General features: G+C 42.7%; 1 protein-coding gene across 2 annotated transcripts; it reads left to right on the top strand.

The window, feature by feature from the left end:
• Positions 1-451: 451 nt before the first annotated feature.
• On the top strand, positions 452-12006 carry ZNF622 (zinc finger protein 622). 2 transcript variants are annotated; one of them, XM_036309301.1, is made up of 6 exons: positions 453-1220; positions 2135-2401; positions 2643-2805; positions 6267-6379; positions 10348-10491; positions 11731-12006. In XM_036309301.1, the coding sequence occupies exons 1-6, from the start codon at positions 614-616 to the stop codon at positions 11856-11858; spliced, it is 1422 nt and encodes a 473-aa protein (XP_036165194.1). In that variant the 5' UTR covers positions 453-613; the 3' UTR covers positions 11859-12006. The 2 variants fall into 2 exon arrangements, with proteins under 2 accessions (XP_036165195.1, XP_036165194.1); XM_036309302.1 differs by lacking the exon at positions 11731-12006 and having other exon boundaries at positions 452-1220; positions 10216-10354.
• The last annotated feature ends 360 nt before the right edge of the window (positions 12007-12366 follow it).

Raw genomic sequence — 12366 nt, 5'->3', positions numbered from 1 at the left:
ACGAAGGAAAGTAAATAAAGGAACCGTCTAGGACTCAGTGGTTCTCAACCTTCTGGCCCTTTAAATACAGTTCCTCATGTTGTGACCCAACCATAAAATTACTTTCATTGCTACTTCATAACTGTAATGTTGCTACTGTTATGAATCGTAATGTAAATATCTGATACGCACGATGGTCTTAGGCGACCCCTGTGAAAGGATCTTTCACCGCCAAAGGGGTCCCGACCCACAGGTTGAGAACCGCTGGTAGGAGGCTTAGGCTCACCACCCACCGCGGTGGACTCAATCAAAACACACCTCTGAGCATACAATCCACACCGACCGACCCAATCAACGCCCGCCTCAGGCGACTGGGCGTGGCTCGGTTAGCCAATGGCATCTCTCGCCTTCCTGGCTTCTCATTGGAAGGGGCACGGCCAATAGGCGGGACTTCCTGTCCATCCCGGAAGAACTTCCTTTCTGTTCCATCTTTTCCCTCAGATACAGACGGGAAGTCGGTGCCCACTCCACGTCTTCGCGGGCGGTGAGGCGAGTTAGGGTTTGAGCGCGTCGTGGGGTCGGGGCGCCGGTCGCTAGCTTTCTGTCTCTGTCGCCTCGTATTTCCCGCCGGGGGATGGCGATGTACACCTGCATCACCTGCCGGGTGGCGTTCGGCGACCCCGAGCTGCAGCGGGCCCACTACAAGACGGACTGGCACCGCTACAACCTGAAGCGGAAGGTGGCCGACATGGCCCCCGTCACGGCCGAGGGCTTCCAGGAGCGCGTGCGGGCGCAGCGGGCCGTGGCGGAGGAGGAGAGCAAGGGCACGGCCACCTACTGCACCGTCTGCAGTAAGAAGTTCGCCTGTGCGAACGCCTACGAAAACCACCTCCGGTCCCGGCGGCACGTGGAGCTGGAGAGGAAGGCGGTGAGCCGCCGGGTGGAGATGATGAATGAAAAGAACTTGGAGAAAGGGTTGGGCGTGGACCGTGTTGACAAGGACGCCATGAACACGGCCATCCAGCAGGTCATCAAGGCCCAGCCGTCTCCCAAGAGGGCCCCTCCGGCGCCGGGGAAGGAGTCCGGGGGTCCCGGGGCGGTGGCCGAAGGAGGGCGTGCGGCCGACGACCGAGACCCGGCCGAGAAACCTCCCCGTTTACAGTGGTTTGAACGGCAGGCGAAGAAGCTGGCAAAGCAGCAGGGCGAGGAGGAGAGCGAGGAGGGGGACCTGGATGGAGACGGTAAGGGCCGGTGTGTGTGTGTGGTCGGGGGCGTGGGGGTGTCTTTAAATGAAAGCGATGGGAGCGGCTTCCATGCTTTCCGAGGTCGTTTGTCCAGGAGCCCACGGGGAACAGTCTGCTTCGTTCACTGTTGTGCATTCCGGGCCTGAAGCCTTGGGGGCGGGGGGGGGGGGGAGGGAAGGGCGGGGCGGGGGAAGGTGTGTCCTTAATAAACACCTGCGGACGGATTGACGCCCTCTCTGTTGTGAATGAGGAGGCTTGTGCACAGTGGTTCTCAACCTTCCTAATGCCGCGACCCTTTAATACAGTTCCTCATGTTGTGGTGACCCCCAACCATAAATTATTTTCGTTGCTACTTCATAACTGTAATGTTCCTACTGTTATGAATCATAATGTAAGTATCTGATATGCAGGATGTATTTTCATTGTTCCCGACCCACAGGTTGAGAAGGACAAAATAGAAGGACCAAGTGCTCTTGGGTTTCTAGTTACCATGGATTTGCACTTAATTTAGTTGGTTGACACAATGAAAGGAGAGGTTCAGAACCAGCTCCTAACCTGGAATGAGGAGCTGGAGCCAGCAGCCTGGCTCCTTGACTTTGAGTTATTTATTCCTCCTTTCCCTCCTCACACATCCTGTCAACACCGGTTGTGTGTGTACATCTAGACACGGGGAAGGCGCAGACTCCTTCGAGGAGTTGACTGTGGGCTGGAGAAGAGAGGTGAAGGTGTTTCTTAGCCTTACAACTTGGTCTGTGGGAAAGGAAGGGTGAAAATTGAGATCTTGGAAGAGGGGCTGTCCCGGGAGGTAAGTCAGCAACTCCCACCTCATGCTTGTATGTCTGTGTGGTTTCTTACATTGCGGTCACCACTTTTCTTAAACTAACCTTGTTTCTCAAATCTCTGGCTTGAAGACTGGGAAGATATTGATTCTGACGAAGAAATGGAATGTGAAGATGCGGAATCGATGGACGAGTTGGAGGAGCAGGATGCAGAGGAGGAAGAGGCAGAGGCGGGGGCAGGCGCTCCTCTTGGTGCCATCTCCATAAAGGACTGCTTATTTTGTTCCCATCATTCAAGCTCCCTTATGAAGAATGTGGCTCACATGACTAAAATCCATAGCTTCTTTATTCCTGATATAGAATATCTTTCGGATCTTAAGGGACTGATCCAGTATCTGGGTAAGTACAATAGCTTTCCTTTTAACGAGGAAATAGCACATAATTGGGGGGCAGGTCTTAAGGAAACATTAGTTTTATGTTTTTCATCAATCTTTGACTTAATTACTAGTACATATTTATTTTGTGAAGATCAGAAATTTGGTGCATGTTTTTTTTTTTGAATTGTGCAGATACATGGTGAGATTGCACCTGGCCACAAAAGCTTTTTTTCATATTTTTCCCCCTCAAATTATTTTGTCAGGAGAGAAAGTTGGTGTTGGGAAGATTTGCTTATGGTGCAACGAGAAAGGGAAGTCCTTTTACTCCACGGAAGCTGTGCAGGCACACATGAATGACAAAAGCCACTGTAAGCTCTTCACAGACGGGGATGCTGCTTTGGAATTTGCAGACTTCTATGACTTTAGGTAGGTCTGTGGTTTGTAATGTGAAGTCATCGTCTTTGCATTGAAGTGATATCAGAAGTGCCAGTGCCTGATCTGTGTCTGGCACCATACAATCTAGTCTTCATAACTCTTACAACATCTCTATATGGCAGGTTATTCGCTCTTTTTTGTTGATAAGAAACTGAGTGTAACAAAGTTAAACACATACATATGATAAAGAGAAGTTCTCAGGCCCCAAACTGAAATTTGTTTGACTTGAAACTCGGGGGCTTTTGGCGGTTTAATGATCAGGAGTTCAGCTTTGCCAGTTGACCTCAGGAACAGAAGCACAGGCATTAGGTTTTGGTTTCCCTGAGAGTCCTTCAGGCACAAGCTGTCTCCTAAGGGGGTTGAGGCGGTTGCTGAACTAGGCCAGTTGTGTGCATTTGATGGTGAGATGATCCCATAGATGGTCCCCTTTACCAGAAACTTGTATAATTGAAATACTATGCCCTGAATCTATGGTAGGCACTCTTGAACAGCTAATTCCTAGTGTCAAGATGCCGACGACCTAGCACAGGTGTGCCACACAAGCAGGTGTGTATAACTACATGCCAAGTGTGCTACACCATATGCTACAAGTATTCAGAAAAGTCCTAATCTTCTCTGTTGTCATTTTGCTTTTTCCTCCTTATTTCTCTTGTAGGAAAGGAGTTTTTCATTTTTGTCACTTTTGGTATTTTTGTCATTTTTGTGTAGTGGTAACCCATTGTGGGTTTAATTTACATTTCCCACTGTAATTGAGGACCTTTTATAAATTAACCATTTAGATGTCTCTTTGTGAAGTGTTTGACCACGCCTTTTATCTGTTATTCTTTTGGGTTATTTGTCTACTGTTAACATTTTATGTGCATTTTTCCAATTACTTTCTGTATATTGGTGAACATTCTTAGGCACATAGTCTTCTAGAACTGCACCAATATGGTAATACTAAGTGTACTCATGTGGCTATTTAAGTTTAAATTATAAATTAAAAAAAAATTAGTTCTTCAGTTGCACAACTACATGTCATAGCTCAGTGCTTAACAGCACACTGATTTGGAACATACAGATAATTTCTCTATCCCAGAGGTCTATTGGACAGCTTTGTTCTAGAATTTAAAAAAAAAAATTTTTCAATTACTGTTGACATACAATATTATATTAGTTTAAGGTGTGCAACAAAGTGACTAGACATTTATATAACTTAGAAAGTGATTACCCCAGTAAGTCTAGTACTTATCTGACACCATACATAGTTATTATAATACTAATGGCCCGGTGTACATTGAAAGGAAATTAATTAGAAGAAATATTTTAATATCACTATTTACCCTTTCTCTATAATAGAAGTGTCAACCAAATTCATGATCAACAATGACAGATCAAAACACAGACGTGAGATTGGCGCCAGCGAGAGCTTTATATGTATCGTGCATGTGCAAGTCAGTGTTTATCTTTAAATTGCCAGTGCGCGTCATAGGTGCTGGTCGGATGGATGAATGGTCGGTCACTTAGCCTTTTATATGTATAGATTAGTGACTGTTTCCCCCCGTGACTGGTTGTTGTTTTTTTTGGTTCTTTTCCAGTCTGTTAAAAGGGAAAGCTTCTTTTTTATTTTTTTTTCAAGAAAAACAATTTTAAATATAATAATGTTACATGCAATAAACATTAATATTTTAAGAAAAACTGTCTTAAATATAATAATACATACAATTAGTATCTCAAGAAAAATGATTTTAAATATAAATAATGTTACATGCAATCCCCTGTGACTGTTTTTATAACTGGCAATTTGTAAATCTTAATCCCTCCCCCATTTCACCCTTCTCCCCAACACCCTTCCCATCTGGCAACCACCAGTTTACAGAACTTATTATTATAATGGTTAAATTGACGAGAGCTGCATTTCCAGCTCTATATTCTCTTCCTCTATGGCTACCTTCCTAGGGAGAAACAAATAGGTAAAAAAATTCAATTATAGGTAATCTGCTCATTGTTTTTTTAGTACAATTTTAGGTTCATAGCAAAATTGAGCAGCAGGTACAGAGATTTTCCATATCCCCCCCGCCCCCACACGTGCATGGCCTCCCAGGTTATCGACATCTTCCACTTATTGTACATTTGTTAAAATTGATGAACCTGCACTGACTCATCATTATTCAAGTCCGAGTTTGCATTAGAGTTCACCCTGGTATTCTACACTGAACAGATGTACAATGACAGGTATCCACCATTATAGTATCATGCAGAGTAATTTCACTGCCTTAAAAATCCTGTATGTTCCCTCCCTCCACCCCTGACCCTGGAAACCACTGATCTTTACGTACTCCATAGATTTGCTTTTTCCGTAACTTCATGTAGTTTGAATCATTCAGTAGCCTTTTCAGACTGGCTTGTTTCACTTACTAATAGGCATTTAAGGTTCCTCCATGTCTTTATGGGTTGACAGTTCATTTCTTTTTGGTCTTGAATAGTATTCCATTGCCTGGATGTACCACAGTTTATCCATTCAGCTAGTGAAGGACATTTTAGTTACTTCCAAGTTTTAGCAATTATGAATAAAACTGCTAAAAATATCCGTGTGTAGATTTTTGTGTTGACAGTAGTTTTTAGCTCTTTTGCGGATATACCATGTAGCAAGATTTCTGGACCATATGGTAGAGAATTACCATATGTCAGTAGTTTTCTAAAAAGCTGCCAAACTGTCTTCCAAAGTGGCTGTACCATACCATTTTTCATTCCCCCCAGCAATGAATGAGAATTACTCCACAACCTCATCTACATTGGTGCTGTCAGCATTTGGATTGTGGCCAAATTTAAGCATCTCATTGTTTTAATTTTCACTTCCCTGATAATATGATGTGGCACGTCGTTTTACACGCTTATTTGCCAGCTGTATATCTTCTTAGTGAGGTGTCTGTAGGGTCTTTGGCCCATTTTTTAATTGGGTGTTTGTTTTCTTATTGTTGAGTTTAAAAGTTTTTTTTTTTAATATTTTGGATAACAGTATTTTTTCAGCTGTATCTTCTGAAAATCTTTTGTCTGTGGCTTATATTTCAATTCTCTTGAAATTTTCTTTTCACAGAATAGATGTTTTTAATTTTAATGTAGTCCAATTTATCATTTTTCTTTTCCTTTTATGGATCCTGTCTTTGTTGTAGTACCTAAAAAGAGTCATCACATAACCCCAAATTACCTAGATTTTTCCTGTGTTATCTTCTAGGCGTTTTATAGTTTTGTGCTTTCTATTTAGTTCTATGATCTGTTTTGAGTTCATAAGTCATTTATGCACTTTTACTTCAGAGAAAACGTTAAAAAGTTGTTTTCTGTCTATAGACCCTGCAACTCTGTATTGCCCCTTTTGGGTAGCAAGTGGATTTGCCACATTTGCAAATGCAATTTATGTCTTTAGTTAAATTTGAGGTATTAGTCTATTTATTAATACCTTTCACTGTTTCCAGGAGTAGCTACCCAGATCACAAGGACAGGGAGGATCCTGATGAGACAGAGGAGTTGCCTTCAGAAAAGACCTTGGATTATGATGATGAAACCATGGAGCTGATTCTACCATCTGGTATGTGCATTTGTCAAAAATAAATAGTTTAGCCCTACCTGGTTTGGCTCAGTGGATAGAGTGTCAGACTGCGGACTGAATGATCCCAGGTTCGATTCCAGTCAAGGGCACGTGCTTGGGTTGCGGGCTGATCCCCCAGTGGGGGGTGTGCAGGAGGCAGCCAACCAATGATTCTTTCTCATTATTGATGTTTTTATCTCTCTCTCCCCCTCTTCCTTCCTCTCTGAAATCAATAAAAAAATATATATGTATTAAAAAATAAAAATTAAAAATAAGTAAATAGCTTAATGCCAGCGAGACTAGTGGAGCTGCATGTTCCCACCCGTTCTTTTCTGTATTGACGGGAAAAGAACATAAAACCTAACATGCATGCTTGTGTTCTCAGGTATGTGGTACCCTAAAGGTTGCCAGTGAGCTCTGTGTTGGCTGTTCTGTTTAAATTGGATCACTGTTTTTGCTCGCTTCTGTTCTGTCTCATCAGAATGCTTTGTCAGGCATTTCTTTTCTTTTCAAATATGTAGACTTGTTCTATTGATCAACTTTTTGGACCCAATCTAAGTTTTTCTTGTTAATCTTGATCTTACTCTTATTTTTTGAACTGATTCCTGTTTCCTTATATTGCTCAGACTTCCAAATGGTAGTCTGACATGGGTGTACCTAATTGACAGGGACCAGTTTGACTGTTTCTGTTTTAGGGAGAGGTTTAGAGTTTGAATTCTGTCTTGTACTGTGGGGAACAATATTCTTAATGGTAGTATTCTAGTTCCTGCAGATCAAGTAGCTATGACAAAGAGCAGCCAGTAGAGGGCACTGTGGGCATAAATCTGAAAACTGGTTTGGCTCTGTTGCGTGAGGTCTTTGCTCTTCAGTTTCTGTGGAGTAAGTTGCTATGAAAAACATATCTAGTGAGCCGCTGACTAGCCAGATGAAACTGTTGGTGGGTCTACAAGAGATACCTAGATCATCTTAAGAAAATGACTGTTGGAGATACTTTTCCCCCCACAATCTAATGTCACTGGTTGTTGGGCTACTTGTTAGGCAGGAGTGGACAGTTCTGTAAGTGGTTATTGCTGTGGTGACAGATAGATGGACAGATTGTGACTTCACCATAACTCGGACATAACCCATCTGTTATATATTGAGCAGTCAGTGTGTTCTAAAAATAATTTTCCTTGATGAGGCCTTCAAATTGAGCTGTTCTCAGCATATTATACTTGGTGCTTAAGGTCAGGTGCTCACTGTCATTGACACAGGTCAGGGTGGCTCTAAACACTGCAGTTTTTATTCATTCTGCTAGCTGTTGGAAATGAAACCTTTTCAAGGATGTTTTTAAAAGGCAAACTTCAATAATAATGTATTTCTAAATGTTGATTAAGAATATAAACATATTGACTTAGTATATACGAATGACCAAAATTATCATTTAATGATTTTGAGGTATTCATCATTACAAACCTGGAGCATTCCAACCTAACATTATAAATAGAAAATCACAATGAACAATGCTAGGTTTCCTGCTAGAGTCTCCATTTAAGTTGAGTTCATATCCATCAGCTGCATTTCACTTATTTATTTGTGGTCTAGGAGCTTCGTTAACTCTTAAGCTGCCAGAACAGTCAGGTTTGGAAACATGTTTTTACCTATATCGGTATTCAAAGACCGTATTGTCTTTGATTTGAATGTTTCCTTTTGTCATCCCTTGAATCTGGAAGTAATTACTTTTCCATTCCTATGTAGCAAAAAAAATTTTTCTGGTAGCTTCCCAGGTAGAGGGACTAAAATAATGGACCTGACAGAATTTTTCATGTAAATTAAAGATCCAGGTCTTAAAAGCAAATACAAGTGTGTGCCATACTTATAGTATCCTGTACATATAGTATCCTTACAGTATCTTTTTACACAGGATTCTGAAAGAAATGGCTTTATATATGTAGGTGTCAAACTTTCCTAGAAGCTGTCCACATGGCTCTACCTAGCCATATTTCTTTTACTTATTTTCAGCAGGAATAGCTATTTTTTATCTTTTGTATATGCTGTTGTTAAATTTCTACATGTTTATATCTGTCTGAAAATGTGTTTGATTGCTTATTTCCTAATTAATATTCTTGTGAAAACACAACTTGTGTTGAGTATGCTCTCAGGTGATGCTGATGCTATTAGCCCAGGATCACATTTTGAGAGCCTCTGTCCTCATGGAGTCAGGAGTTAGTCTTCACAGAGGCCTGCCCCTTCCCTTTCACCTGCTGTGAAGCTAAAATATAGGGGTCAGCACACTTTTCCTGTAAAGAATCAGATAGTCTATAGAAATTCACTTCTGAAAGCATGATTTCATAATCTTACCAGATCCTTCTAAATAGGCAAAAGCTATAGAGAGAATTCAACCTAATCATCTTTTAAAATCCTAGTTCACTGGGTAATTTCCATCATTTTGAAAGCAATAGGGCAGAGCCAGGCCCATCTGCATCTACACCAGCATTCTCTGCGTAGCCCACTGCAGCATGGCCACCTCCAAGCGCTTTCCGGAGCTCGTGCAACTGGAGCAGCGGGGAGGGGCGCCATTCCAGGTGCTGAGTGACATCACGAAGCAGCCCTGCTGGTTCCACAGAGTACCTCAAGAGTCTGAAGACACTTCACCTCGAGGCATGGCTGGTGGAAGCGATCTTTGGCCCCAATGGAGAGCACATTCTGCACGTCGAGTGTGTGTCACACCCTAATTAGCGGGACTCTGAAGGCAAGACTGAGATCTTGATATTTGGTTAGCCTTCTTACCAAAAGGATGTGTCCAAGATGATCATGAACTTGGCTCACTATCTCCACCAACTCTGGGTGCAAGGCTTGGGGAAGAATGCAGCCCAGGAGGCCAAGCCTCAGAGGTTCTCCACTGTAAAAAAAAAAAAAAAAAAAAAAAGAAAGCAATAGGGCAGTGTTTCTCAACCCAGGCACCATTGGCATTTTGGGCCAGATAATTCGTTGATGCGGAGGGTTATCCTGTGCATTGCAGGATGTTTAGATATATCCCTGACTTCTATCCACTAGATGCCTTATCCACTCTCTAGCTGTAACAACCAAAAATATGTCCAATCATTGTCAAGTGTCCTGAGGTAAAGTCGCCCCTGTCTGAGAACCACTGCTATAGAGAATTTAAGCAAAGGAAAGATGGGTTGATTTTTGTTCTAGCCCGACTGTGGCTTGTAGGCCTAAACATCAAGACTGTTCTCTGTGCTCAATCTTCTATTTAAAAAAAAAGTTAAAATCCCATACCTCATAGGGTCCTATTATCCATATTAGTTGGTATTGCTATTAGAATTTCTAGGCAGGCATCTACACTAATAAAAGAGAGGCATGCAAATTGGTGTCACTCCGCTACACCCACCAGCCAATCAGATGAGTGTGCAAATTAACCCACCAAAAATGGTGGTTAATTTGCATACGCAGGCTCAGTGTGAAGACTGAAGGCTCCGGCCCGACTGAAGACTGAAGAGGCTTGGCTTCTCTGCTGTGGAGAAGCCAAGCAGCACACACACACAGGGCGCCTGCTCTGAGCCTCTGCTGCCAGACTGTGGCTTAGGCCTGCTCCCTACGGGGAGCGGGCCTAAGCCATCAGTAGGACATCCACTGAGGGCTCCTGGACTGTGAGAGGGGACAGGCTGGGCTGAGGGACCCCCACCCCCCAGTACACGAATTTTGTGCACTAGGCCTCTGGTATTGTACATAAATATAAGATACTGAACACTTCACTTAAAAATTGCTTACCATTCTCTTTTTTAAAAAATCTCACTGCTTTCTTGTTTTCTTTCACTTTTCAATCTGCTGCTTCATATTTTTTCAACAACTAGAGCACTGTCCTGTGGCACTCCATTTTTCAGCTTGATACCCTGTGGAGTCTGCTTTGGAAAGCCCTTGCTTTATACCTGTGTCTTGGAAAACTGTCCATCTCAGTGTTTAAATATTGCTCCTCTGAAAAACAGGTGCCAGAGTGGGCCATCGCTCCTTGATGAGATACTACAAACAGCGATTTGGCTTGTCAAGAGCTGTGACAGTTGCCAAGAACCAGAAGGCCGTGGGCCGGGTACTCCAGCAGTACAGAGCCCTGGGATGGACTGGAAGCACAGGTATGTCGGTGTGGACAACCACAGACCAGCCCATGCCCTCGTTTTACAGGAGGGCTGGGGAAAGTCGCTTCCATTTATGTCGTCTTTGTGGATCTAGAGAGGTCTAGGGGAAACTTAGCCTCTTGGCTCTTTGGCTTCCTTTACTACTTGGTTTGTTTATGCAGTAAACCCAGTTCTGTGACTTAAGAACTTCATATTCCTGGAACTTTCTAAAACTGCATCAACACCATTAACTTTTTCAGAAGATAATAATTACCAAAAAAGTATTTAGCAATCACCAAAGGTTGAAAAAACCCTGGAGGTTACACAGAATTAAGTAGTATCTTTGTGGCAAAAGTGGAGTCCTATCTGATGTACTTGTAGATTCTTAATGATGAGCATGAGTAATATAATTCACTCACACCTCCTTTTCCTCATTTATGAAATGGTGATGATAATAATAGGACCTACCTTGTAGAGTTGTGCAGGTTGATTATCATAATGCATGTGTGCTATAGTATATGCATGTAATCAAGATTAGCCATCACTCCTTTATGTACTTCCCATTGAAAACTTAGTAAGAGTCAAACAATAAAGCAGGCCACTGAAATTGTTGGTCTTTGATGCATCATCAGTACGAAATTATTTAAGGGTATTCTGGTGTGTCTGCTGTATGAGCTCTGTTCTTAGAGGACTGTGGAGACGATAAGAGGAGAGCTCTTTTTTAATGGCCTGGAAAGCTGTGTCCAACCAAAATCCATTTTCAAGGCCACTGTGTTTATATACACTTGGTTTCCTTTACTGTGGCCACCTGTGAGCTCTTTCCATTAGGTCAGAACAGATGAAGTAGAGGGAAAAGTAGCAACAGGAAGGCATTCATCAATCGGCTTTCTCTGGTTCTCACGCAAGGAGGACACCCGTGGAGGAGACTGTGACTCAGTCTGGCGAGACCCTTAGAACATCACTTGGGCCCTAAAATGCATCTACTTGGTGACCTGGGCCACTTAAATCTAGCAGACACTGATTTTATCTTATGCTTCTCAATTGTATACACACACACACACACTCACACACACTAGTATATTAATTCTGGGGTACACATAAACCATAAACCCCCAGCCCACTGTATGGAGATCCCAAGTTAGCAACTTTTCTTTAAATATAAGAACCCCAAACTTAGTTTGAGATTCTCTGCAAAGATTGGGTTTTCTCTGATCACAACAGACATTTGCTTCATTCTTATCTCCTTTCCAACCACAGGAGCAGCTCTTATGAACAAACGGGACATGCAGTATGTCCAGAGGATGAAGTCAAAATGGCTGCTGAAGACGGGAATGAAGAACAATGCCACCAAGCAGATGCACTTTAGGGCCCAAGTGATGTTCTGAGGGCCTGCTGTGGATTGAGGCATCGTCTCCTGTACAGGGGTCCTTGCCTGGGAACCAGCAGAAGCTGATTGTATGACAGTCCTTTTGCTGCTACTTCTCCCTGTACTTTATCTGTTCTGACCGAATAATAAAAGGCAGAATCATATTGGCTCTTGAATATCATTTCTGGTCAGATTTTAAAGGTTATGTTTTCACAAAGTGTCTACTGGACTCAGGACTTGCACTACTGCTGGGAAGTGTCTGTTGCCTTAGCCTTTATCTGATTTATGGCTGTCAGCATAATATGGGAAACTCACTAGTGACTTGTCTTTTTCAAAGTTTAACTTTCAGAAGAGTGACTTAGCAGATGATGGCACTGGAACCTAGTAAGAGGGCTTAGTTGAACGTCACCCATTTGAATGTACTGCGGCTCAGGAGGTGGTGAAAGTTTGGGCTCGTTCATTAAATTCAGGCAAAGTTAAAGAGCATATCAGTGGCTTGCTGTACAGGCTCTTCATTTCTAAATATG

The sequence above is a fragment of the Myotis myotis genome, unplaced genomic scaffold (genome assembly GCF_014108235.1).
Source record: "Myotis myotis isolate mMyoMyo1 unplaced genomic scaffold, mMyoMyo1.p scaffold_m19_p_5, whole genome shotgun sequence".
Lineage (NCBI taxonomy): Eukaryota > Metazoa > Chordata > Mammalia > Chiroptera > Vespertilionidae > Myotis > Myotis myotis.
Note: the sequence above shows the minus strand (reverse complement) of the source record. Positions and strands in the feature narration are given on the sequence as shown.